This window comes from Nomascus leucogenys, chromosome 24 (assembly GCF_006542625.1).
Source record: "Nomascus leucogenys isolate Asia chromosome 24, Asia_NLE_v1, whole genome shotgun sequence".
Lineage (NCBI taxonomy): Eukaryota > Metazoa > Chordata > Mammalia > Primates > Hylobatidae > Nomascus > Nomascus leucogenys.
In genome coordinates this window covers 16,005,341-16,033,181 of record NC_044404.1, presented here as the reverse complement: position 1 = coordinate 16,033,181, position 27,841 = coordinate 16,005,341, and the positions used below count along the sequence as shown (strand labels likewise).

The 27,841-nt window shown below is 53.6% G+C and overlaps 1 protein-coding gene across 3 annotated transcripts; it reads right to left on the bottom strand.

Annotated features, from left to right (window-relative positions):
• Nucleotides 1-164: 164 nt before the first annotated feature.
• Nucleotides 165-27,789, bottom strand: FBLIM1 (filamin binding LIM protein 1). Of its 3 annotated transcripts, XM_030805880.1 has the most exons (10): nt 27,691-27,789; nt 27,405-27,560; nt 21,243-21,297; nt 20,556-20,825; nt 16,395-16,588; nt 15,346-15,448; nt 13,107-13,276; nt 8,559-8,737; nt 5,770-5,887; nt 165-755 (listed from the first exon to the last, which is right to left on the bottom strand). In XM_030805880.1, exons 4-10 carry the CDS (start codon nt 20,803-20,805, stop codon nt 642-644), a joined length of 1,128 nt encoding a protein of 375 aa, XP_030661740.1. In that variant the 5' UTR covers nt 20,806-20,825; nt 21,243-21,297; nt 27,405-27,560; nt 27,691-27,789; the 3' UTR covers nt 165-641. The 3 variants fall into 3 exon arrangements, with proteins under 3 accessions (XP_030661740.1, XP_030661739.1, XP_030661741.1); XM_030805879.1 differs by lacking the exon at nt 27,691-27,789 and having other exon boundaries at nt 27,379-27,516; XM_030805881.1 differs by lacking the exons at nt 27,405-27,560; nt 27,691-27,789 and adding an exon at nt 26,906-26,961.
• Between the last annotated feature and the right edge of the window lie 52 nt (nt 27,790-27,841).

The window sequence follows — 27,841 nt, the reverse complement described above, 5'->3', positions numbered from 1 at the left end:
GCCCGCCACCACGCCCGGCTAATTTTTTTTGTATTTTTAGTAGAGACGGGGTTTCACCGTGTTCTTGATCTCCTGACCTCGTGATCCGCCCGCCTCGGCCTCCCAAAGTGCTGGGATTACAAGCGTGAGCCACCGTGCCCGGCAAGACAGGGTTTCACCATGTTGGCCAGGCTGGTCTTGAACTCCTGACCTCAGGTGATCCACCCACCAAAGTGCTGGGATTACAAGTGTGAGCCACCACGCCCAGCCTCTAAAAAGCACTTTTTAAGGGACCTTGAAGTTTTTCCTCAAACAGCTCAACCTGGCAAGCCAGGCTGGTCCCAGCACCCCTACCAGACAGCTAGTCATGAGAGGGGTCCAACTTCCCCCAGCTTTTCCCTGGAAGTGGGGCAGGGCCAGCAGGGAATTCTGGGGGTGAAGCTCATGGTCCAGGAGCCTTCTGGTGCCCAGAGGGTAGAGGAGGAGTGGAAGGCCTGGGGGTGCTCAGCCCCACTGTATCCTGGACAGGCTGGGCCAACTTGCAGGCTGGTCCCCGTGGAGGCTCAGAAGGAAAGTGTGCAAGAGCAGGTCAGGAAGGGAAACCAAGTCAGGGAAGGGCCCCAGCAGGGGCTAGTGGTCTGTTCACTGCCCAGCGGGCACTCTCAGCAGCACCCCGCGGCACTCCGCTTCACGTGGCACGGCTTGCAGAAGAGACGGTTGTTCAGGGGGTAGCAGCCTTGGTCTGTGGGTTCGACAGACAGGAGGATCCTGCAGTCCTGGGGAGACAAAGACACGTGCGGACCCGCCCTGGGCCTGGGCGCTGCCTCCACAGGGGAGGGACTCACTTGGCATCTGCCGAATAAACCAACTGCACGAGTGGATGCACTCCCTAAGCGGGAGGAAGGCGGCTGCTCACTGCTGCCCTCCCAACACCAGGGCCAGGTCTCCATAAGGGAAGACGAGACACAGACACACACGGAGGCTTTAATCCACGTGGAGGCGCCGGTGAGGACAGACATTCACCGTCAGGAGAACTAAGGACACCTGGGGAAGTCCCCGAGGGTTCAGGGAAAGTTGGGGCTAGAAGAGCCTTAATAGTCCCTTTATTATTGTTTACAATTTGTTTTTATAATTTATTTATTTTGAGACAGTCTTGCTCTGTCGCTCAGGCTGGAGTGCAGTGGTACAATCTCGGCTCACTGCAACCTCTGCTTCCCAGGTTCAAGCGATTCTCCTGCCTCCCAGGTAGCTGGGATTACAGGCGTGTGCCAACACACCCAGCTAATTTTTGTATTTTTAGTAGACAGGGTTTTGCCATGTTGGTCAGGCTGGTCTCAAACCTCCTGACCTCAAGTGATCCACCCACCTTGGCTTCCCATGCTGGGATTACAGGTGTGAGCCACTGCGCCCGGCCTCAATAACTGCTTTAGAACATAAGTTCTGGGCGGGCATGGTGGTTCACGCCTATAATCCCAGCACTTTGGGAGGCCGAGGCGGGCGGATCACAAGGTCAGGAGATAAGAGACCATCCTGGCTAACACAGTGAAACCCCGTCTCTACTAAAAATACAAAAAATTAGCTGGGCATGGTGGCGGGCGCCTGTAGTCCCAGCTACGCGGGAGGCTGAGGCAGGAGAAAGGCATGAACCCGGGAGGCAGAGCTTGCAGTGAGCCGAGATCGCGCCACTGCACTCCAGCCTGGATGACAGAGCAAGACTCCGTGTCAAAAAAAAAAAACAAACAAAAAGGAACATAAGTTCTATGAGACAGGAACCCTGTTTACGGCCAAGTCCCCATCCCAGCACAGGCTATGGGTATCTGCTGATGAGTGCCTGAATCTAGTCCAGTCCTTTCATTTCACAGGTGGGATACCAAGGTCCAGGGAGGAGTGGGCCCTGCCCCAGGTCACACAGCTGGTTCTGGAGCTGGGACCAGACTGGGTCTCCAGGCTCTGGCTCCAGGGGCCTTTCTGTGACTCCATGGCCCACACAGCTTCAACACCAGCACAAACATTAATATTTTCTATTTTTCAAATCACCAAAGGATTTCAGAATGAAGAACACGGGACTCGGGGCCCAAACTCTACCAACGTCACTGTTCTGCCCCAGAAACCTCACCTGGGCACATGCTAGAGAATAACAGAGGAGACAATTTGTGTGCAGATACTTGGTTCTGGGTACCCTTTGGAAGCTGCACTGATCTCACAAAAGAGTCCTTATAGGGGGCCGGGCGCAGTGGCTCACGCCTGTAAGCCCAGCACTTTGGGAGGCTGAGGCGGGCGGATCACGAGGTCAGGAGATCGAGACCATCCTGGCTAACACGGTGAAACCCCGTCTCTACTAAAAATACAAAAAATTAGCTGGGCGTGGTGGCAGGCGCTTGTAGTCCCAGCTACTCGGGAGGCTGAGGCAGGAGAATGGCGCGAACCCGGGAGGCGGAGCTTGCAGTGAGCCGAGATCACGCCACTGCACTCCAGCCTGGGCGACAGAGCGAGACTCTGTCTCAAAAAAAAAAAAAAAAAAAAAAAAAAAAAAAAAAAAAAAAAAAAAATGTGGGGCCCCTTGTTCAGAAATTAAGAATTTTGGCTGGGTGTGGTGGCTCACGCCACCCAGCACTTTGGGAGGCCAAGGTGGGCAGACTTGAGATCAGGAGTTCAACACCAGCCTGGCCAACATGGCAAAACCCCGTCTCTACTAAAAATACAAAAAATTACCCGGGCATGGTGGTGTGAGCCTGTCATTCCAGCTACTCGGGAGGCTGAGGCAAGAGAATTGCTTGAACCTGAGAGGCAGAGGTTGCAGTGGGCCGAGATAGCGCCACTGTACTCCAGCTTGGGTAACAAAGTGAGACTCAGTCTCTAAAATAAAATAAAAAAATTAAGAATTTCAGGCTGTGCATAGTGGCTCATGCATGTGATCTCAGCACTTTGGGAGGCCAAGGTGAGAGGATCACTTGAGCCCAGGAGTTCAAGACCAGCCTGGGTAAATTTTTGTAGAGAAGTCATCTCTACAAAAATTTTAAAAATAAGAAAATTAGCTGGGTGTGGTGGTGTGCACCTGTACTTCCAGCTACTCAGGATGCTAAGGTGAGAGAACTGCTTGAGCCCAAAAGTTCAAGACTACAATGACCTATGATCACACTACTGCACTCCAGCCTGACTCCAGTCTCTGTCTCTATTAAAAACAAACAAACAAAAATCAAGAATTTAAAGACAGCAATAGCAGAACTTTAAAGCTAGCATAGGACCCTTCTGATCGCCAAGCCACATGTGACGACTCCTGGGCCCTTCTTCCTGGGACAAGTGCACCAGCTTCTAATCAGCTCGCCCATCTCAACCTGACCTCTCTCTGCAGCCTGAAGTCCAGACTCTCTAGCCTGGCACTGTAGCCCTTTCCTTCTCTCGGGCCTAATCATTAACCATAACCCCAGCCCTCTACACTCCAGTCACATCTACAAACTTCCACTTCTGTCCAGGCACAGTGGCTCACACCTGTAATCCCAGCACTCTGGGAGGCTGAGGCAGGTGGATCACTTGAGGTCAGGAGTTCAAGACCAGCCTGGCCAACGTGGTGAAATCCCATCTCTACTAAATACAAAAATTAGCCAGGTGTGGTGGCACACGCCTGTAGTCCCAGCTGCTCGGGAGGCTGAGGCAGGAGAACCGCATGAACCCAGGAGGTGGAGGTTGCAGTGAGCTGAGATCACACTACTGCACTCCAGCCTGGGTGACAGAGTGAGACGCCATCTCAAAATAAATAAATAAATAAATAAATAATAAAAACAATTTAAAAGAGACAATTTTTAAATGAAAAAGTAACATTCAAAAGAGTTGATCTAGGCTGGGTGCAGTGGCTCACGCCTGTAATCCCAGAACTTTGGGAGGCCGAGGCAGGTGGATCACCTGAGGTCAGGAGTTCAAGACCAGCCTGGCCAACATGGAGAAGCACCATCTCTACTAAAAATACAAAAATTAGCTGGGCATGGTGGTGGGCACCTGTAATCCCAGCTACTCAGGAGGCTTAGGCAGGGAGAATTGCTTGAACCAGGGAGCTGGAGGTTGCAGTAAGCCAAGATCATGCCACTGCACTCTAGCCTGGGAGACAGAGTGAGACTGTCTCAAAAAAAAAAAAAAAAGACTGGACACAGTGGCTCACGCCTGTAATCCCAGCACTTTGGGAAGCTGAGGTAGGCAGATCACCTGAGGTCAGGAATTTGAGACCAGCCTGACCAACATGGAGAAACCACGTCTTTACTAAAAATACAAAACATTAGCTGGGCGTGGTGGTGCATGCCTGTAATCCCAATTACTCGGGAGGCTGAGGCAGGAGAATCGCTTGAACTCAGGAGGTGGAGGTTGCAGTGAGCTGAGATCACGCCATTGCACTCCAGCCTGGGCAACACGAGTGAAACCCCATCTCAAAAAAAAGAAAAAAAAAAAGAAAGAAAGAAAAAGAAGCTTCCACTTCCTCTGATTCTTCAGGCTTGCTCGTGTTACCATGGATTTTTGCAGCTCTTTTCACCTTTCTGGACTTCTTCTCCCTTCTATGAATATCTGGCAAACTCCTACTCATCCTGCAAGGCCCAGTCAAGCATTGCCTCCTACATGAGCGCCTTTGATTCTACCACCCTGGTTAGACTATCACTGCCTTCTTTATCCCAAAGCTGATTTATTTTTTATTTTTATTTATTTATTTTTAAGACGGGGTTTCACCATGTTGTCCAGGCTGGTCTCGAGCTCCTGAGCTCAAGTAATGCACCCATCTCAGCTTCCCAAAGTGCTGGGATTGCAGGTGTGAGCCACTGCACCAGGCCCCCAAAGCTGATTTCTACATTCTCTTGCCCAGCATCTGGAAAAGGCACTGTGGTATGGATCTGTCCAGCATCCTCTTCTCCCTTCCTCCAGTTGTAACAACCCCTCTTTTTTATATGGTTCTGCCTCCCTGGCCCCAGGGGTTATCAATCCTAGCACCCCAGCCATAGTGACTGGCCCCGAATGAGCATGTGATCCTAGCTGGGGTGATCCCTTCTAGGGACTGTCTGGCTTCCCTGGAGGGGGTGTGCTCTCTCTTTCCCCTAGGGTTTCTAAGCTGGGGAGATGCAAACCTGGGCCACCTATGCCCATGCACTGTGCCCCACCTCCCCACAGAGAAGGCCAGCCCACAGGCAGAGAAAATGAAGCAAACACACAAACAAGGGAGAGCCAATAGATGGAAAGAGGCTGGGCATGGTGCCTCATGCCTGTAATCCCAGCTCTTTGGGAGGCGGAGGTGGGCGGATCACCTGAGGTCAGGAGTTGGAGACCAGCCTGGTCAACCTGGTGAAACCCCGCCTCTACTAAAAATACAAAAATTAGCCAGGTGTGGTGGTGTGCACCTATAATCCCAGCTACTCGGGTGGCTGAGGCAGGAGAATTGCTGAACCCTGGAGGTGGAGGTTGCAGTGAGCTGAGAGCCAGCCTGGCAAAAAGAGTAAGACTGTGTCCAAAAAAAAAAAAAAAAAAAAAAGATGGAGAGAGTCTTGATGCCATCACTCAATACCATCAGTGATCCCAGCACCATGAGCCAACAGATTCCCTTCTCTGGAGAAAGCAACTTGAGTTTGGTTTCTTATTAACGCAAAGAGTTGATAATAGACTATAGTTGTATTTCCAGTATCTTTTGTTTCTCCTACTAGACAGTGAGCAATTTGAGGGCACAGCCCCCACGCTGACCTGCCCCCATGTCCAAGCAACCCAGCTAAGGGCCTGGCACGCAGCAATGGAATGTTATTAAACCACCTGGGCTCCACTCACCTCACACCTGTAGCAATTTTCATGGAAGTTTCTTCCCATGCATTCGATTTTGAAGGCATCTTTCCCATCCCGAGGGATGATGGGATTTTCACAGATGCTGCAGACGGGGGCGAATTTCCTAGAAGCAAAGGAACCCATGCTTGGGAGGCGTTCATGCCACAACCACAGAAATTAATTAGCTGTCAGAACTCGGGCTGGCTGGTGTTCACCTCCTGAGCAATTTCAGTCCCGTTGCTATGGGACTGCACTGGCAGCTATAAGCAGAGATGTCTGTTTCTTCCTGGCAGGAGCAGGTGGAGAGACCTGTGTAATGGGACCTGGTTTCCCAGCATCACTGGAGATTGTCTGAATTGAGAACTGTGTTCAGTGGGGCTGGGACCCATCTCATCTGTCTTTTTTTTTTTGAGATTGAATTTTTTTGCTCTTGTCACCCAGGCTGGAGCGCAATGACGCAATCTCAGCTCACTGCAACCTCCACCTCCCAGGTTCCAGTGATTCTCCTGCCTCAGCCTCCTGAGTAGCTGGGACTATAGGCAGGCACCACCATGCCCAGCTAATTTTTGCATTTTTAGTAGAGACGGGGTTTCACCATGTTGGTCAGGCTGGTCTTGAACGCCTGAGCTCGTAATCTGCCCACCTTGGCCTCCCAAAGTGCTGGGATTACAGGCGTGAGCCACCATGCCCAGCCAGTACGTCTTTCTTTCTTAAGAGGCACATCTGTCTCTCCCCTTGAGTGGTGAGCAACTCATGGGCAGGGATTGAGTCCAACAGATATCTGTGTGTCCCCACTGCATCATTCAGCTCCAAGGGCAGACCCCGAGGTCTGGGCTTTCAGAGCAAGGCCCCAAAGTCAGGTCCTTGGGGATGTGCATACTTACCAAGAGCTTCAATACTAACCTATGGAGAGACTTTGGGTACTTAGCTGCTGTGTGCTTTGGGTGGTAAAACAGAACCCTTAATCGTACCTGCCTGTGACATTATATGTATTTTTTAGTTTTTTGTTTTGTTTGGGATGGAGTCTAGCTCTGTTGCCCAGGCTGGGGTGCAGTGGTGCGATCTCGGCTCACTGCAACCTCTGCCTTGGCCTCTCAAAGTGCTGGGATTACAGGCGTGAGCCACCGCGCCCAGCCCCATGTGTGTTTTTTACATATGTTTTTGTCTATAGATCCTGCTGGGCTCATAACTCCCATAGCACTTGTTATATAACATTGGGCACTTCAGGCCTTAGAAAACAGAATTTCAGGCCGGGCGCAGTGGCTCACACTTGTAATCCCAGCACTTTGGGAGGCCGAGGCGGGCGGATCACGAGGTCAGGAGATCGAGACCACGGTGAAACCCCGTCTCTACTAAAAATACAAAAAATTAGCCGGGCGTGGTGGCGGGCGCCTGTAGTCCCAGCTACTCGGAGAGGCTGAGGCAGGAGAATGGCGTGAACCCGGGAGGCGGAGCTTGCAGTGAGCCGAGATCGTGCCACTGCACTCCAGCCTGGGCAACAGAGCAAGACTCCAATTCAAAAAAAAAAAAAAAAAAAAAAAAAAAGAAAACAGAATTTCTCCCTAACCTTTTGCCTGTTCCTTTTTCTCCCCAAGGCAGGCATCTTCTCCCACCTTTCTTGCTGGAAACTGGCCATAAAGAAATTCTCTGGCCTGCCTTATCTGACTGTGAGTCATAAGCCCTTCATTCATTCCAGGGAGAATCCTGCCCTCCATCCTAGAGGAAGAAAAGCTGCACAGAGAGACCAAGATGACTCTGGACAGGCCCTGCTGGGTTTCCTTCTCAGTTTATTAGCTTCCACCATACCCTTTTCCTCCAGTCGAATTTCTACCGGGTGGTCAATCATGCCTATCCAATGACGTCTCCATAGAAGGCTCAAGAGGACAGGGTTCGGGAGCTTTCAGGTGGCTGAACATGCAGGGGTTCTTGGAGGGTGGCACACTTGGGGAGGGAGGGCATGGAAGCTCCTTGCCCCTTCCCCTAGACCTCATCCTAGGCATCTCTTCACATGTCTGTCTGTATCGCTGTAATATCCTTTTTTTTTTTTTTTTTTTTTTTTTTTTGAGACAGAGTCTCACTCTGTCACCCAGGCTGGAGTGCAGTGGTGCGATCTTGGCTCACTGCAAACTCCACCTCCCAGGTTCAAGTGATTCTTCTGCCTCAGCCTCCCAAGTAGCTGGGACTACAGGCACACACCACCATGCTCAACTAATTTTTGTATTTTTTGTAGAGACGGGGTTTTACCATACTGGCCAGGCTGGCCTCAAACTCCTGACCTCATAATCTGCCCACCTCGGCCTCCCAAAGTGCTGGGATTACAGGCGTGAGCCACTGTGTCCAGCCCTGTAATATTCTTTTTTTTTTTTTTTTTTGAGACAGAGTCTCACTCTGTCGCCGAGGCTGGAGTGCAGTGGCACAATCTTGGCCCACTGCAAGCTCTGCCTCCCAGGTTCACGCCATTCTCCTGCCTCAGCCTCCCGAGTAGCTGGGGCTACAGGCGCCCGCCACCGCGCCTGGCTAATTTTTTTTGTATTTTTAGTAGAGACGGGGTTTCACCGTGCTAGCCAGGATGGTCTCGATCTCCTGATCACATGATCCGCCCACCTCGGCCTCCCAAAGTGCTAGGATTACAGGCGTGAGCCACCGCGCCTGGCCCAGCCCTATAATATTCTTTATAATAAACCAGAAGACAGGAAACTCTGGCCCAGCACCCAGGACTCAGGCTCAGCTCCTTCATCCTGCTTGGGTCTCGCCCTGTCCCTGCAACCCACCTGGTGCACAAACCCCTCTCGTACCTGTAGAAGTCGTCCAGACAGTACACCTCGTTCTGGCTGCCCAGGGCAAAGCTCTCATCTCCAATGCACCGGGCGCAGGTCACACACGTGAAGCAGGAGGGGTGGAAGGCCTGGCCCAGGGCCCTGATGATGTGGTCCCGGACCACCTCGCCACACTTGCCGCACCTCTCCAGTGTGTCCTGGGACAGAGGCCACTGCCAGAGCCATCCACGACACACCCACCCCAACCCACGAGGGTCATCTCTTCTGAGAGGCTGCCCTCAGGGGCCCAGGAACTGGGAAGTACAGAAGAGGCCTGCAGACAACCTGTAACTATTGCCCAAAACCTCCACCATTGCTTTTAACAAATTGAGCTTAGCCTTGCATCCTTGGCTTACAGCAAGGAATACTGCCCTGATGCCCTGATGCTACGGCTGCATTTCTTGTTACTGGGATATGTTTATGGCCAGGGTCCACAGAGCTCATAGGAGAAACCTTGCCTAAACCTCAGGGTCAGGAAAAGGAATTCTCAGGAGAATTGGGTGCTTTCATCATACAGACAAGAAGCCTTGAAATTCTTTCCCTTTTCCGTTTGGCCACTTGGAAGCTCAGAGCCAAATTCCACATTTCACGTTTAGAAACCATTATAGGGCTTTTTTGTTGTTATTTCGTTCTTGTTTTGTTTTGGGACAGTCTCATTCTGTTACTGAGGCTGGAGTGCAGTGCCCCAATCTCAGCTCACTGCATCCTCTACCTGAGGTTCAAGTGATTCTCCTGCCTCAGCCTCCTGAGTAGCTGGGACTACAGGTGCGTGCTACCACGCCTGGCTAATTTTTTGTATTTTTTGTAGACACGGTGTTTCACCATGTTGGCCAGGCTGGTTTCGAACTCCTGACCTCAAGTGATCAACCCACCTTGGCCTCCCAAAGTGCTGGGATTACAGGCGTGAGCCACCGTGTCTGGCTTCCTCACACATTTTGGGTAGTAACATTCCCTTTGATCTCGTCTCACTTTCTATTTTGATTTTCCTTCTGTTTGGATGTCTTTATTTTACATATCATAGTATTATTGCAGTCTTTAAAAAATTGTTTTATTGTGGGAAGAACACTTAGCATGAGAGCTACCATTTTTTTTTTTCTGAGATGGAGTTTCGCTCTTGTCACCCAGGCTGAAGTGCAATGGTGCAATCTTGGCTCACCACAACCTCGTTTCCCGGGTTAAAGCAATTCTCCTGCCTCAGCCTCCCAAGTAGCTGGGATTACAGACATGCGCCACCACACCTGGCTAATTTTTTGTATTTTTAGTAGAGACAGGGTTTCTCCATGTTGGTCAGGCTGGTCTCAAACTCCTGACCTCAGGTGATTCGCCTGCCTCGGCCTCCCAAAGTGCTGGGATTACAGGCATGAGTCACCGTGCCCAGACTTTTTCTTTTTTTTGAGATGGAGTCCTGCTCTGTCGCCCAGACTGGAGTGCAGTGGTTTGATCTTGACTCACTGCAGCCTCTGCCTCCTGGGTTCAAGCAATTCTCCTGCCTCAGCCTCCCAAGTAGCTGGGATTACAGGTACGCACCATCATGCCTGGCTAGTTTTTGTATTTTTAGTAGAGACAGGGTTTTTCCATTTTGGTCAGGCTGGTCTCAAACTCCTAACCTCAGGTGATCTGCCTGCCTTGGCCTGGCATGAGCCACAGCACCCGGCCAGTTAATATAATTTTATATGATGCCTTTAAGAAGAAATGTGCCAGGCAAGGTGGCTTATGCCTGTAATCCCTGGACTTTGGGAGGCTGAGGCAGGCGGATCTCCTGAGGTCAGGAGTTCCAGACAAGCCTGGCCAACATGGTGAACCCCCCGTCTCTACTAAAAATACAAAAAATAGCCGGGCATGGTGGTGGGCACCTGTAATCCCAGCTACTTGAGAGGCTGAGGCGGGAGAATAGCGTGGAATTTTTCAGTGCACCCATGTTATTGTGGTCTATAGGTATATATGCATTCTTTTTAAAAACATATATATATATATATATTTTTTTTAGACGGAGTCTCGCTCTGTCGCCCAGGCTGGAGTGCAGTGGCGCGATCTCTGCTCACTGCAACCTCTGCCTCCCAGGTTCAAGAGATTCTCCTGCCTCAGCCTCCCGAATAGCTGGGACTACAGGCACGCCCCACCATGCCCAGCTAATTTTTGTATTTTTAGTAGAGACAGGGTTTCACCATGTTGGCCAAGATGGTCTCGATCTCATGACCTCGTGATCCGCCCCTCTCAGCCTCCCAAAGTGCTGGAATTACAGGCGTGAGCCACTGTGCCCAGCCTAAAAACATATTTTAATAAAAAATAACTATTACAAAATAGAGATGGAGTCTTGCTATGTTGCCCAGGCTGGTCTCGAACTCCTGACCTCAAGTAATCCTCCCACCTCAGCCTCCCAAAGTGCTGAGATTGCAGGTGTGAGCCACCACGCCTGGCTGGTATACATGCATTCATAGAACCTGCCTCAAATTCCTTCTGGAATGAGGAGCAATGACAAAGAGATTCCTGAGGCAGGGCAGTGGGCCTCCCTCTAGCCTTTCCACCAGCCTTTCCACCTTTTCTCCTGGACATGCTGTCTCTTCTTCCTGGCTGTGCTCCTGTGCATTTTACCTTGACCCCACCTGGACACATGTGGGGGCATCTCCCACTCCCACCCTACCTCTCATGGGCACGGCCCTTCTCTCCCCAGCACACTGCTCAAGTCTTCCTCCTGGCTGCTTCCAGCTGGACACCCCTCCTCCCCCAGTGTCTCACCCCTGAGGGACACTCCCCCATTATGTTGATGGGGTCACAGGGACACGGCAGGGAGGGCCTGGCTCCTCTCTCCTCCCACAGTGCCTCACTGGTGGTGAGCCTGGGATTGGATTGTTTGGATTCTTCTGGAGAGTCTCAGCTCCAAATACTCTAACCCTTCAATCAGCTGTTTTCAAACTTTTATATGCATGAGAATCACTTGAGACACTGATTCAAAATGCTGATTTCCAGGTGTTCCTCATTCATAAGCACAAAGAGTGGCCTACACATCCCCAGGGGATGTGGCTGTGGGTGGTCACCACACTCAACATGCCACCACAAACCATCCAAGAGTTAGAAATTCCAGTATGCTGGCATCCCAGCTGGCTCTCCCTAATTGCACTTGGCACGTGGAAGCAACACAGATTTCCGTGAGATCAAACATTAGAACGCTGTGGCTCTAGGGGAGATAGTGGCAAGACTGATGGCAGGCTCCAGAGCCAGACGGGGGTGGAGTAGAATCCCAGCTCCTTGGCCATCTCGTGTGACCTCATGTGGTAGCTAAGAGATGCCCCCAAAGATATCCGGTCCTTATCTCTGGACCCCGAATGTTACCTTGCCCAGCAAAAGAGGCTTTCAGATGGGATAAGCTAAGGATCTCAAGATGGGGGAGATTATCCTGATTATCCAGATGGGTCCTAAATGCCATCACAAGTGTCCCTGTAACTTGACACAGAGGTGGCAATAGGGCTGCTGAAGTGGGATGCTACAGTGCTGGCTTTGAAGGCAGAGGAAGGAGTCAAGGAGAATGCAGCTTCAGAAACTGCAAAAGGGGCTGGGCGTGGTGGCTCACACCTGTAATCCCAGCACTTTGGGATGCCGAGGGGGTGGATTCCTTGAGGTCAGGAGTGAGACCAGCCTGGCCGACATGGTGAAACCCCATCTCTACTAAAAATACAAAAATTAGTCGGGCGTGGTGGCAGGCACCTGTAGTTCCAGCTACTCAGGAGGCTGAGACATGGGAATCGCTTCAACCCGGGAGGCAGAGGTTGCAGTGATCCGAGACTGCATGACTGTGCACTCCAGCCTGGGTGACAGGACGAGCCTCCATCTCAAAAAAAAAAAAAAAAAAAAGAGGCTGGGCGCAGTGGCTCATGCCTGTAATCCCAGCACATTGGGAGGCCAAGGTGGGTGGCTCACGAGGTCAGGAGTTCAAGACCAGCCTGGCCAAAATGGTGAAACCCCATCTCTACCAAAAATACAAAAATTAGCTAGGTGTGGTGTCAGGTGCCTATAATCCCAGCTACTCGGGAGGCTGAGGCAAGAGAATCCCTTGAACCTGGGTGGCAGAGGTTGCAGTGAGCTGAGATCGTGCCACTGCACTCCAGCCTGGGCAAACGAGTGAGACTCCGTTTCCCTACCCGCACCCCCCCGACAAAAAGAAGAAGAAGAAAAAAAAAAGAAACTGCAAAAGGCAGAGAGGCAGAGATGTGGATTCTCCCTCAAGCCTCCAGACAGCACACCACATTGGTTTTGGCCCAGTGAAGCTGATTTTGGACTTTTGACCTCCAGAACTGGGACAGAATAAACGTGTATTGCTAGAAGCCACTAAGGTTGTCGTGATCTCTTACAGGCAGCCCTACGAAACTAATCGCCTTCACTGGGCTCCTTCTTTCTGAGCCTCAGTTTCCTCATCTATGAAAGGGGTCAATAGTGCCTACCTCGCAGGATTGTGTGGGGAATGAAATGGTGCAACATATTCTAAGTGCTCAGCTCAGTGCCTGGCACCCAGAGGTCTGCTGCAGGGATTACCTGGTAGCAGGGTTCGCAGAGGGGTCGCCCATCCTTCTGGTAGAAGCTCTGCCCAGCCAGCTGGCGGCGGCAGGTGCGGCACGTGAAGCACTGGGCATGGTACTGCCTCTTCATGGCCTCCACAGCCAGCTCTCGGGGGGACACAGTCTTGTGGCAGAAGGCACAGATGTCTGGGGTAGGGGAGACACAGGCCATCACTAGCCCAGCCTGTGAGGACCGTACCCAGGCACCACCCAGAACATGCTTAGGGTACCCGAGGCTCTGTCTTAAACCTGCAAATTCCTCAAATGACAAATACAGAGGGTCGTGAGGAGCATTAAAAAGGAATCTGAGTCAGGCATGATGGCTCAGGCATGATGTAATGCCAGCACTTTGGGAGGCCAAGGTGAGCGGATCACTTGAGGCCAGGAGTTCAAGACCAGCCTGGCCAATGTGGTGAAACCCCATCACTACTAAAAATACAAAAATTAGCCAGGCATAGTGGCATGCCCCTGTAGTCCCAGCTACTCATGGGGCTGAGGTGGGAGAATTACTTGAACCTAGGAGGCAGAGGTTGTAGTGAGCCGAGACTGTGCCACTGCACTCCAGCCTGGGTAACAGAGCAAGACTCTGTTTCAGGAAAAACAAAACAAAAAAAAGAGCCTGGCGCGGTGACTCACACCTGTAATCCCAGCACTTTGGGAGGCCAAGTGGGCGGATCATGAGGTCAAGAGATCGAGGCCATCTGGCCAACATGGTGAAACCTCATCTCTACTAAAAATACAAAAATTAGCTGGGCGTGGTGGTGGGCGCCTGTAGTCCCAGCACTCAGGAGGCTGAGGCAGGAGAATCGCTTGAACCCAGGAGGCGGAGGTTGCAATGAGCCGAGATCGTGCCACTGCACTCCAGCCTGGTGACAGAGTAAGACTCTCTCTAAAAAAATAAAAATAAAAATAAATAAAATAAATAAATAAGGAATTCTGGACAGCAGTTTGAGGACAAAGGGATTGTTGGCTGCCTTGACCTCCCAAAGTGCTGGGATTACAGTCATGAGCCACTACACCCAGCCAGGAGCCACTTTGTTTATTTATTTTATTTTATTTTTTTATTTTTTTGAGATGGAAGCTCACTCTGTCACCCAGGCTGGAGAGCAGCAGTGCAATCTCAGCTCACTGCAACCTCCGCCTCCCGGGTTCAAGTGATTCTCCTGCCTCAGCCTCCCGAGTAGCTGGGATTACAGGCACACACTGCCACGCCCAGCTAATTTTCGTATTTTTAGTAGAGACAGCATTTCACCATGTTGGCCAGGCTGATCTCGAACTCCTGACCTCAGGTGATCCACCTGCCTCAGCCTCCCAAAATGCTGGGATTATAGGCGTGAGCCACTGCGCCCAGCCAGTAGCCACTTTATATTCTGATGTGTGACCAGCTCTGAGATGTACAAAGGAAAGAAAGTGAACAGCAGAAGGGCCTAGTTTGCTACTTATGGAAAAATGGGGGGAGGGAGCAGGTGGGCACATATTTGTATTTGCTCGTATGTGCATAGTGTCTTTGGCAGGATACACAAGAGCTCAACGACAGAGGATGCCCATCTGGAAGGAAACCGGGTGGTAAGGGGATGGGGCAGGTTGCAGGCTTCTGTGTCCCCACTCATGCTGTTTATTGTGCACCGTGTGAGGGCATTAGGTAGTCAGAAAATAAAATAGTGAGAAAAAATTCAAGACATTTTTGCTATCATAGCAAACTGTGCGGACTAACTTTTTTTTTTTTGAGACGGAGTTTTGCTCTGTTGCCCAGGCTGGAGTGCTGTGGCACCATCTCGGCTCATGCAAGCTCTGCCTCCCAGGTTCACGCCATTCTCCTGTCTCAGTCTCCCAAGTAGCTGGGACTACAGGCGCCCGCCACCACGCCCGGCTAACTTTTTGTATTTTTAGTAGAGACGGGGTTTCACTGTGATAGCCAGGATGGTCTCGATCTCCTGACCTCGTGATCCGCCCACCTCAGTCTCCCAAAGTGCTGGGATTACAGGCCTGAGCCACCACGCCCAGCCGCAGACTAACATTTTAAATAGAATTTACGTATAAAGAGAAAAAGGCTAAAGCAATACAAATTAAATGGATGCCCAACTACAAAGCCCATCATTGTAACGTGAGCTGGGGTGGGGATGGGAAGGGGGGTCCTCACTCTCCTGGTTTCTACCTGGAAGCCCATGCTGGCCCCATGAGATCACCCCAGAGTCCTCCCAGCCCTGTGCACCTACCTGTGGATGCCCCTTTCTCAACAGATTCTGCTGGGGGAGGTGGCAGCTCTTCCTCCACGGGCCTGAGGGGACCGGGCTGGACTGAAGGTCCCTCCGCTGGGGCCTGTGGGGATGCAGACGGGGAGTCATCCAGTGGGACCCCATGCAGCCCTCCCAGCTCTGTTCCTCATCTGGGTGATAACAGGTACAATTAGCCGCATTGTACTGAGAAGGAAACCGAGGCCCAGGGAAGCAAGGGAACTACCTAAGTCTCTCAGCAGGAAGGTCACAGTGGCAGCTGACTGGGGTCCCTCGATCAGCCACTGCTCCTTGTCCTACTTAGAAGGACTCTCCTGCAACCAGGCTTCCCCACAGATGCTGGACTGAAGTGGACTAAGCCCTTGGCCTGTGACGCCCCCCATTTCTACATGGCCTCTGTTAAGGGCCCAGGGTTAAAAAAACAGGTTCCTGGCCAGGTGTAGTGGCTCAAACCTGTAATTCCAGCACTTTAGGAGGCCGAGCCGTGTGGATCACGTGAGGTGAGTAGTTTGAGACCAGCCTGACCAACATGGTGAAACCCTGTCTCTATAAAGGTACAATAAATTAGCCAGGCATGGTGTGGGTGCCTGTAATCCCAGCTACTCAGGAGACTGTGGCAGGACAATCACTTGAACCTGGGAGGTGGAGGCTACAGTGAGCCAAGGTCATGCCATTGCACTCCAGCCTGGGTGACAGAGCGAGACTCCATCGCAAAAACAAACAATCAAACAAAAATCCAGGTTTCCTATGCAGCCTAAGGTCGGACTCAGGGAAACGTCTTCCTCAGAGCTGAAGCAGGTGTCTGCAACGCATAAGCAGGGAGGCAGTGGCAGCCCTCTCCAGAGACCCTGAAACACTTAACCAATTTTCACCTGCCTGAATAGGGACTTCTGAGAGCTTCAAAGAGGGACTGCCCCTGAGCAGAAGAATGCGCCAAAGTCCAGGTTTAGAACCCCCGAATGCCCAGACTCCCCGTCCCCCAACCAAGGGGACCAAGGGATTGCGGGTGGCGGGGGGTGGGGGGGCAGTACCTGTGGTGGAGGCAGGGGCGGGGGTGGGGACAGGTGCAGCTGCTCTAAGTCTGCAATGAGTGAGGCCCCCATTGGAGCAGGAGCCTCCTCTTCAGAAGGCAGAAGCACCGGAGGGGGTGGTGGAGGGGGAGGGAGGAGGTCCAGGTCAGGAAGCACGTCCTCACCATCCAGGACTGGAGGAGGGGGTGGGCATCCTGCAATGGGGGAGGAGAGAGGGCTGGTCAGAGCCTCCCAGGTGGACCTGGGAGGGTTTTACTTACCTACATGGCCATACGGAGGGTAGCTGAGGGCTCAGGTCGAGATCACCCTGGCCTGGGTTCCATGTCTAACTCTGCCACTGATTTGCTGTGTGTTCTTAGGCAAGAAAATCTCAGGCCAGGCAGGGTGGCTCGTGCCTATAATCTCAGCACTTTGGGAGGCTGAGGTAGGCAGTTCGCTTGAACCCAGAAGTTCAAGAGCAGCCTGGGCAACATAGTGAGACTTCAACTCTACTAAAAATTTAAAAAATGTAGCCAGGCATGGCAGCACAGGCCTGTAGTCCTAGCTACTTGGGAGGCTGACGTGGGAGGATCACTTAAGCCCAAGAGGCTTAAGCTGCAGTGAGCTTAGATCACATCACCGCACTCCAGCCTGGGTGACAGAGCCAGACTCTGTCTCAAAAAAAAAAAAAAGCCGGGCGCAGTGGCTTATGCCTGTAATCCCAGCACTTTGGGGGGCTGAGGCAGGCAGATCACCTGAGGTTGGAAGTTTGAGACCAGCCTGACCAACATGGAGAAACCCCATCTCTACTAAAAATACAAAATTAGCTGGGCGTGGTGGCGCATGCCTATAATCCCAGCTACTTAGGAGGCTAAGGCAGGATATTCACTTGAACCCGGGAGGCGGAGGTTGCGGTGAGCTGAGATTGTGCCACTGCACTCCAGCCTGGGAAACAAAGGCAAAACTCCATCTAAAAAAAAAAAAAATTAGGCTGGGCACGGTGGCTCACGCCTGTAATCCCAGCACTTTGGGAGGCTGAGGTGGGCGGATCACCTGAGGTCAGGAATTTGAGACCAGCCTGGCAACCATGGTGAAACGCTGTCTCTACTAAAAATACAAAAATTAGCTGGGTGTCGTGGTAGGCGCCTGTAATCCTAGCTACTTGGGAGGCTGAGGCAGGAGAATTGCTTGAACCTGGGGAGGCAGAGGTTGCAGTGAGCCGAGATCGCACCACTGCACTCCTGCTTGGGCGACAGAGCGAGACTTCGTCTCAAAATATACATACAGACACACACACACACACACACACACATTAGCTGGGCTTGGTGGCAAGAGCTTGTGGTCCCAGCTCCTTGGGAGGATCACTTGAGCCAGGGAGATTGAGGCTACAGTGAGCCGTGATCACGCCGCTGCACTGCACTGCAGCTTGGGTGACAGAACAAGACCCTGTCTTGGAAAAAAAAAAAAAAAAGAAATGCAAATTCTCAGGCCCCACGGCAGATCTGCTGAATCAGAGATACTCGGGGTGGGAGCCGGCGGCTGTGCTGGAACAGACCCAGTGACTGTGTTGGTACAGGCCTGGGTGATGCTGCTGCTGACTCAGCGGAAGTGGGAGAAAGAGGCTCCGATGAGCTCACAGAGTCAGGAACCAGGTCTTGGAGAGGCAGTAAGAGTGCTGTGGCCTCTCCCAGTGTCTGTCTCCCGGTGCAGGGCCCATAGGCTGTGATGGGCGGGCAGGAATTCAAGAGAGAAGCAGAGGAACCTGAGGCCACAGGGCAGGTGGGCAGAGAGGGGGTCCCGGACCCGCTCGAGGATGACTCTGAGAGGACAAGTTCTAGACAGACGGCAGATGGCAGCCTTCGGTGTAGACGGCTTCAAGCAGCTGGCAGTATCCCCAGGGCCCGGGGCCAGCCTTTGTGTCCTGCAGTCAGACCAGGCGCATGACCAAGCTGGTCACCTAAAACTTATCTCACTTCAGGGAGACTGAACGCCAAGATCCCTGTGCTCTGCTTGAAGGTATTAAATTGGCAGACAAAACGGCCAGCCAGCCATGCTGACCAGTGACAGGCCAGCCCTTCCCAGGCAAGTTTGATCTTGTTCCCACACTCCCAAGATCCTCTTCCCATAATCCCAATAACCCATGAAAATGTCCCGGAAATTCTGACATCTGGCCTACATTTCCTGGGCTCCCTTGCCCACCCAGAAGGGGCACATCTTTTTGTTTCCCGTTGATGTGTAAATTGTGTCAGGATGACTCTCCTATACAGAGAGGTGGCTGGGAGGAGCCTGCGTTCTTGGGACATGAGATTAGGAAGGAAAGATCAATGTGGGGGCATCCGTCGCAAGGAGGAAGCATGTTCCATGGAAACCCACATGCACCCAAACCTATGTGGCCCCTTGTCTTGATCCCTTTCTGGCTTCCTGTAATTAGCACTTCCTACTGGTCACTAGGTGATTTCTTTTTTTTCTTTTTTTTTTTCTGAGATGGAGTCTCACTCTGTCACCCAGGCTGGAGTGCAGTGGCACGATCCCGGTTCACTGCAACCTCCACCTCCCAGGTTCAAGCAATTCTCCTGCCTCAGCCTCCCGAGTAGCTGGGATGACAGGCAAGTGCCACCACGCCCAGCTAATTTTTGTATTTTTAGTAGAGATGGGGTTTCACTATGTTGGTCAGGCTGGTCTCGAACTCCCGACCTTGTGATCCACCCGCCTCAGCCTCCCAAAGTGCTGGGATTACAGGCGTGAGCCACCGCACCCGGCATCACTAGGCAATTTCTATAGTGGTGATGGACAGGGCTGCCCCAGCCCTGCTCCAGGACAGCAAGACACCTGACTAGGTACCCGGGAGACTCCAGGGACTCTGCTGCTACCCTGGGCTGGCCTCTGCCCCTTAGCATCTCAGCCGGTACCCTGTCAGCTGATGAGCCACCCCCTGCCCCAGGGCCCTGGGCTGTCACCCTTCCTCATCCTGCCCCGCCCAACGGCTGAGACTTTCCATATGAGACACAGGGAAGAGGACTGGAAGGCTCCCTGTCACCATGGCAACAGGGCCAGTCCGACCAGACCCAAGGGAATGGAACAGTCATTAGTGCTGTGTTCATTTTGTGACTGACGGTCACATCCACACCCAAATTTCCAGTTTCCAGAAGAGGACCCTGAGGCCCAGAGCAAGGAGTGGGCTCGCTCCGCTCACACAGCAAGAGAACAGCAGAGCCCAGGAGAAAACAAACGCGCCTCAAAGACCCTTCACCCACCAAATTCCCTCCTGCCTCAGGGCCTCTGCACCACCTCTCAGACTTCACCTCCCACTGGCCAGCTCCTGCTGTCATTCAGGTTTCAGCTGAAATGTCACCTCTTCAGAGAAGCCATCCTGAGCACCCTATGAAAAGCTGCCCCTCGGCCAGGCGCGGTGGCTCTACACCTGTAATCCCAGCATTTTGGGAGGTCGAGGCGGGCAGATCACCTGAGGTCACGAGTTCAAGACCAGCCTGGACAACATGGCAAAACCCTGTGTCTACTAAAAATACAAAAATTAGCCAGGCGTGGTGGTGCGTGCCTGTAATCTCAGCTACTCAAGAGGCGTGAGGCTGAGGCATGAGAATAGCTTGAACCTGGGAGGCAGAAGTTGCAGTGAGCTGAGATCGAACCACTGCACTCCAGCCTGGGCAACAGAGTGAGACTCTGTCTCAAAACAAACAGAAAAGCTGCCCCTCCTCACCCCTCCACCATGCTTTAGTCCGTGAGGGCTATGTGTCTGCCCAACATCAGACATTGTATTTTCATTATGTGTGCTCCCTACACTGGGAATGGAAGCTTCATGCAAGCTCCAAACCTTATCTCTCAGCACTTTCTGTGTGACATGGACAAGGCTAAACATTTACATGTGTATTAACTCATTTAATCCTCATAACCACACTCCGAGGGAGGTACTATCTTTATCCCTGTTTTATAGATTAGGAAACTGAGGCACAAGAGGTTAAGTGGCCTGCCAACATCACCCACCCAGCTGAGAAATGGAGAAGCCGGGGTTCACACCCAGGCAACTGGGTTCCAGAATCTGCCTGGCACTTAGTAGGCACTCAATAAACAAACGAATGAATGAACGAATGACGCTGGAGCCTGCCCTTTCCTCCTCACCTCTGCCTCTGACCTGGTCTTCCCCAAAGTCCCCTCCGCTCTTACCTCCATTGGAGAGCTGCAGAGGTACAGCTGGCACTGTGGCTGCAGCCCTGCCAGGGGGTGTCCAGGGGCTGGGCCTCCCCGCCAAGCCAGCCTCGGGTGTCTTCACGGGGGCAGGAGCCTCCCACGGGCGGCCACGCTGGGCCTCACAAACTGCCTGCCTCACTTCCTCCGCCACGGCCACATCGCGGCGCGGGGGTGCCAGGGTGATAAAGACAGACGATGCCACCCTCTTCTCAGGCTTTGAGGCCATGGCTTCAGCTCCTGGTGTGGCTAGGGACGGAGTGGGGTACGGCACAGGATTGCCACCCAGACACACAGATACCCTCCCCTGAGAGGCAGAGAGCCTCCCTCCTCCCAAAAAGACAAGTCAGCCACCCTACCATCTCAACAACTCAGTCCAGCACCCAGCCCAGCCAGAGAAGGGGTGGGGGTGTCCTGCTGGGGAAGACAGGGCCCACCAGGGAATTTGGCCACAGGGGTGAGACCCAAAAGTCCTGACTGCCCCTCCCCCGAACCTGCACACCTAGGGGAGCAAAGGGCAGCCCTCACCAAAGATCACTTTTCCTCGTCTAACACCCGCGAGGAAGGAACAGATGCTTCAGCTCCCAGACCCAGCAGGGCTGACTTCTCTTCCCAGCCTGGAGTCCCGCCTGCCCAGTGAGCCACACCGCAAGTGACCTCCCTCACCTGGGATCAGATTCTCCTGGAAGGGCTGAAGTCCTGGAGGTTCGGGCCAGCTCCGCTTTGGGAGGGAAAGAGAACGGATCAGGATCTGTCAGGGAATCAGGGCTGGGCTCTGGCGGCAGAGTGGGCAGGGTGCAGTGAGAGCTGCCCTCACCAAGAGCTGCTCTGCCCTGAGCACGTTATACTCATTAACTCATAAACGCTCACACGTTATGCTCATTAACTCATAAACACTCACACGTTAAGCTCATTAACTCATAAACACAAGGTGGCTGCGGGACGGGCACTATCATCACCCACCTAACACATCAAGAAATCGAGACTCAGAGAGAAGTCACCTGTCCAGGGTCACGCGGTGGTGAGGTGGCATTGGAACCCAGAGCCTGTGCTCTTGGCCACTTTGCTCTGCTCTGCCCTTTCTCAGCCCTGCACACGAGCCAGCACCCTCCTTGCTTGCCTTCTAGTGCCGGAATCTCTCACTCCACCCAGTCTCCAAAACCTGGGTCCTGGTTTAGGCCTGGGCAGTGGGCAGGGGGCAAGGGGAGAGATGGGGAGGCTCCATGGCCTCTGGTCTCACACTTCCTAACCCTGATCTTTCTAGAGCATCAATCTCTTTCTCCTTTACTCAATAACCTTCCATGGGCCGGGCATGGTGGCTCACAGCTGTAATCCCAGCATTTTGGGAGGCCGAGGCAGGGGGATAGCTTGAGGCCGGGAGTTCGAGACCACCCTGACCAACATGGTAAAACCCCATCTTTACTAAAAATACAAAAATTAGCCATGCGTGGTGGTGGGCACCTGTAATCCCAGCTACTTGGGAGGGTGAGGCAGGAGAATCGCTTGAACCTGGGAAGCTGAGGTTGTGGTGAGCCAAGATTGCACCACTGCCCTCCATTCTGGGCAACAAAGCGAGACTCTGTCTTTTTTTTTTTTGAGACGGAATCTTGCTCTGTTGCCCAGGCTGGAGTGCAGTGGCATGATCTTGGCTCACTGCAAGCTCTACTTCCCAGGTTCATGCCATTCTCCTGCCTCAGCCTCCCGAGTAGCTGGGACTACAGGCGCCGGCCACCACGCCTGGAGATCAAGGATGGTCTTGATCTCCTGACCTCGTGACCCGCCCACCTCAGCCTCCCAAAGTGCTGAGATTACAGGTGTGAGCCATCGCACCCAGCCGAGACTCTGTCCCAGCACTTTGGGAGGCCGAGGCAGGTGGATCACCTGAGGTCTGGAGTTCGAGACCAGCCTGGCCAACATGGTGAAACCCCATCTCTACTAAAAATACAAAAATTAGCTGGGTGTGCTGGCGGGCGCCTGTAATCCCAGCTACTTGGGAGGCTGAGGCAGGTGAATCACTTGAACCCGTGGGGGTGGAGGTTGCAGTGAGGTGAGATGGCACCATTGCACTCTAGCCTGGGCAACAAGAGTGAAACTCGGTCTAAAAAAAAAAAAAAAAAAAGTATGGCTCTCCACCACCTCAGGATGAAGTCCAACTGCGGCAGCCTCAGCCTCTTTGAGCCCCTGGACCACTCGCCCTTTCTATGTCCTCTCTCTTGCCTTACAGTGTTTCTCCTATGGTTTTCCTGTCCTGCCCCCACAGGGTGAATTTCAGCTTTCTCTTAGAGGCCCAGCTCAAACATCACCTCCTCCACAAGGCCGCCCCCGATTCCTGGCCCTCTCCAGGAGCAGTTTCCTGCTGCCAAGGGTGGATGAAAGCGATGACAGCCCTGGGGCAGGACAGCCTGGCTCACAAGCTCACTATCGATGCGTCTGACCTTCAGACGCATTCTTTGTGTGCCTAAAGGATATCAGAGTGCAGGCATCAAAACCCAGATCTGGCTGCCCGATGGCTCACGCCTGTAATCACAGCACTTTGGGAGGTGGGCGATCACTTGAGGTCAGGAGTTCAAGACCATCCTGGCCAACATGGTGAAACACCGTCTCCACTAAAAATACAAAAATTAGGCCACGCGTGGAGGCTCATGCCTGTAATCTCAGCATTTTGGGAGGGCAAGGTGGTTGGATCACGAGGTAAGGAGTTCAAGACCAGCCTGGCCAAGATGGTGAAACCCTGTCTCTACTAAAAATACAAAAATTAGCTGGGCATGGTGGCAGGCGCCTGTAATCTCAGCTACTCAGGAGGCTGAGGCAGAGAACTCTTTGAACCCAGGAGGCAGAGGTTGCAGTGAGCCGAGATTGCACCACCGCACTCCAGCCTGGGTGACAGAGCAAGACTGCGTCTCAAAAAAAAAAAAAAAAAAGATTAGCCAGGCATGGTGGCTTGCACCTGTAGTCCCCAGCTACTTAGGAGGCTGAGGCAGGAGAATCGCTTGAATCCTAGGAGGCGAGGTTGCAGTGCCACTGCACTCCAGCCGGGGTGACAGAGTGAAACTCTGTCTCAAAAAAAAAAAAAAAAGAAAAGCATAGATCAGAGAGCATGGTGGCACCCTGATACCCTGATGTCAGGAAAAGGACATTATTTCCCATCTCTCAGGTAGTTTCTGCTGACAGTAGTCCCTGTGGCCAACGCCGAGGTGGGGCCACGGGTGGGAAAGCTGGGAGTCCAGTGAGCACACCAGTCCTCACCAGGCACCCAATGCCTGTGCCCAGGACTAAAAATGTCTCCTTTTCTATCTCGCTCTTCAGGCTTCCCTCCTTATCTCAAAGTGCACTGGCCACTTTGGGTTCTCAGCGACTGATGGATGATAATAAAAACAATAACACATGCTCCTAAATTCCTCCTAAGTTGGTTTATGTGTTTGGCTAAAATATATAGCTCAGTCTGATAATAAAATATCTATTTTGAGGAAGAAACCAATATATTAGGAAAGAGCTTCAAAACTTATTTAAAAGTACTTGTCTTTTGCTTCTGGGTTTGGAAATGATGTCTGGAAGTATGTATGCTTAGGCTGGCTGTCACGGGCTTTAGTTTTACACTTTGTTATAAGTTTAAGAATCTATTTTTGTCAACAATGTTCAGAGTGCATGTGAGATTTAAAGAAATACCAAACAACTCGCTGATAAGGCACTTGTCTCGTGCCAGGCCCTGTGCCAGGTGCTATATGTGCCTCAAAACCCACCAGCCTCTCAATCTAGCTGCAAGAAATGCCCATCCTGCCCCCACTTTGCAGATGGACCCTGTGAGGTTCCAAGAGGTTAAGTGACTTTCCCAGGCCATCCATGGCACTCGGAATTCTAATGGAACATCATCCAAAAGTGTGTCCCCAGACACACTTTTCCTTCCTTGGGTGGCACAAAGTTGCCCAAGTTCCCAGGCCTGTTCTCACTCTAGAATGGCCCAATCCAGACCAGAAATCTTGTGGTCGGCATGTTCTGGGCTGGTCCCCAGGGGCTGCTGTGGGCCTTCGGGATGGCCCTCTGCCTCCTCCCACCCAGCCCTGACCCTTCCCACACTCCTCCCGGAAGTCGGATCTGCCTGGCTTCTCGGAAAATGTCCAGCACTGAGGCCAGATGTTCACAGCTGGGCAGCCCCTATACCTCCCAAGCAGTGACTGCAGGGACCTCAGGCCCCAGGGGGTCTAAGCTGGGGAGTTTCAAAGCCCTGTCAATCCCATCAGGAGAGGGAGCCCGGGCTTCCCTCTGGTCCCACTGCCACCGGTTCAGCTGGGAGCAGGCTGCATGTAAGTTCCTGGGGGCTGTCTCCCAGTCAGCCGTGCCCAGGGGACCCTCCACCCCCACTCTTCCTCCCCCAGAGAGCGAATCACAGATCCAGTTGGATAAGTGGAGAAAAGTGGGAACAAAGGGAAGGAAAGTCATTTCCTGTCCAAAGGAAGGAAGGAGGCAGGGATCCGGCCAGCCACCCAGACCAGCTAGAGGCTGCAGCCTTGGGGCAGAGGATGTGCAGCTCAGGGGGGTCACCCCCACAGTCCTCCTTCCTACTCCTTATTCCCTACAAAGAAGAAAAAAAAAAAAACCTCTGGGGCCACCTTTAAGCTCTGTTCTTTTTTTTTTTTTTTTTTTTTTGAGACAGAATCTTGCTCTGTGGCAGAGGCTGGAGTGCAGTGGTGCAATCTCAGCTCACTGAAACCTCCACCTCTCAGGTTCAAGCGACTGTCCTGCCTCAGCCTTCTGAGTAGCTGGGACCACAGGCGCACGCCACCACCCCTGGCTAATTTTTGTATTTTTGGTAGAGACAGGGTTTCACCATGTTGACCAGGCTGGTGTCAAACTCCTGACCTCATGTGATCCGCCCTCCTCGGCCTCCCAAAGTGCTGGGATTACAGGCGTGAGCCACTACACCCGGCTTAAGCTTTGTTATTTATTTATTTATTTATTTTGAGACAGAGTCTCGTTCTGTGGCCCAGGCTGGAGCGCAGTGGCGCGATCTCGGCTCACTGCAACCTCCGCCTCCCGGGTTCAAGCGATTCTCGTGCCTCAGCCTCCGAGTAGCTGGGATTACAGGCGCGCGCCACCACACCCGGCTAATTTTTGTGTTTTTAGTAGAGACGGGGTTTCACCATGCTGGCCAGGCTGGTCTCCAACTCCTGACCTCAGGTAATCCGCCCGCCTCGGCCTCCCAAAGTGCTGGGATTACAGGCGTGAGCCACCGCGCCCGGCCAGCTTTGTTCTTTAATGACTGGATAAAGCAGTCTACCTTTGGGTCCGGAAATAAACTTAGGCAGAGGTGGCGGGGTGTGCCCCAACCCCTCCCACCTTGCAACTTAGGGGAGGGGTTCCCTCAACCTCTCTCCCACCCCAGGGAAACAGGAGGTAGAGAGCTGGGTTCACACGTGGCCCCACTTCTTTCCTGCGGGGTGACCCCGAACAGGTCACCGAAACTCTATGGCCTCGTTTTTTCATAAAGTGAGAATGAGTGTGTCCCTAGGGCGGCTGAGAGGATGTATTAGGAAAGAAGACTCAGGGTCTAGACCCTTGGAAGGTGCAAAGAGAAGGACAGCTGGTTAGGCAGCAGCTGAGAGGGAGAAGCAGCCCGGGGGCTGGGCTCGGCTGGGGGTGCCTCCAGGACCCGGACAGAGCCTACAGCGTCTTTAAGAGCAGGAATCTGGGCGCGGCCCCAGCCTCTCCCCGGGGTCCTCAGGCTTGGGCGGGAGGTGAGGGGTAGGGGCCGACGCCAAGATCATCCCAGGGCACACACCTAGGTATCGCCTATCTCCACACCTTCTCAGCCCCAGACGGTCGCGTCAGGCCCAGAGAGGAACAGCCCCGGGACCCGTCCCTCCCCTTGCCTGACTCTGGCTAGGAAAAGGGGCCTGGAGCTCCCCCGGGCTCCGGAAACGCGGGACCCTCCGCAGGCAGCCGAGCAGGGCGGCCGCCGGGGTCACCGCGGGCGCCGCCGGAGCTTTAATTCGATCCATGTGCGGGACTCCGGCCCTTTGTGCGGGAGCTTCCGCCCTGCGCGCCGGGTCCCCGGCTCCCGCTCCCGGGCTGGGACTCGGCCCTCCGCCGGCCTCACTGAGCCCTCGCCCCGGACCTGCGGACTCCCCGACTCCGGGCAGAGAGACCAAGAGACTGGGACGCAAAGGGCATGAGGACCGCACCCCCCACCCGCAGGCCCCTCCAGGGGCGCCGCGCCGGGGGTCCCGGCTGGGGACCGAGCAGGCTCCCGCCGAGCGCTGCCCGCGCTGTCACCTGTGTGCACCGGGGACAGGGACGAAGGGACGCGACCCCCACCCACCCGGCCCGCTTACCTGAGCCGCCCGCGCCCCGGCGGCTCCGATCCGACGCCCGAGCCAGCGGAGCCCGTTGCCGCTGGGCCTCCCGTCCCCTCCGCCTGTCCGCCCTCCCCGCCCCCTCGGCTCCCTCCGCCCCGCCGCCCCGCGCCGCTTTACCATAAAAGGTGAGGCTCGGGGGGAGGGGGCGCGGGATTCCCGCCCCGCGGAAGCGGCCCCTACCTGCCCCCCAACCTGCCCGGCCGCGCCCCGCGTCGCCCCCTCCCCCTCCCTTTGTTCCCTGGACCACGCCTCCCCTCCCCCTTGGCACAGGCCCGGGGGTGGGAATGGGGGGGAATGGGGATGGGGGGATGGAGAGTGGGGGTGGGAAGATGGGGAGTCGGGGTGGGGTTCCTTCCCTCCCCGCTGCCCACCCCTCGCGTCCTTTCTGGACCCGGAGTGGTCCCTGCCCTCCCCTTCCCTCGCTCTCCTGGGTTGGCGACCCCACCTACCCTGTCCGGCGGAGGTGAGCGCTTACTTCGGCTCTGGGATCCGCCAGGGTCTTGCGTCAAACTGACCAGGGTTCTGCGGCGGTTCACTAAGCGTGAGACCTGGAGCAGTCACGCCACCTCCTGAGCCTCAGTGTCTTCATCTGTAAAGTGGAGGTAGCCACTGCCTACCTCTCCAGGTTGGCCTGAGGATAAAAGGTGACAGTCACAGCCAGGACTGTGATTAATAGTGGTTAATATATGCTGGGTTGGGGGCTTTTTCCGGGAGTGTCCCTGAGGGTGGGGGTCTCGGAGACCCCCAGTGGAGCAGGTCACCTTGTTCTGCTCTCCTGAGCCGTAAGCCCTCTGCAGGTGGGTCCCGGTGTCCCGGGGGACAGGCCGCTCCAGGAGCTCTGGAAGGCAGGGCCCGGCTGTCTCTGTGGCTAAACTCCTCCCTCCACCTCCAGTGACCCTCCCCCTCCCAGCT

Excerpts from the sequence above, each read along its gene's own strand:
- FBLIM1 (XM_030805880.1), bottom strand. The coding sequence starts at position 20,805 with ATGGCCTCAAAGCCTGAGAAGAGGGTGGCATCGTCTGTCTTTATCACC. Across the intron at positions 5,888-8,558 it reads TGTCTGGACGACTTCTACAG|GAAATTCGCCCCCGTCTGCA; the intron begins GTACGAGAGGGG and ends CTTTGCTTCTAG. Across the intron at positions 756-5,769 it reads AAAATTGCTACAGGTGTGAG|GACTGCAGGATCCTCCTGTC; the intron begins GTGAGTGGAGCC and ends TTGTCTCCCCAG.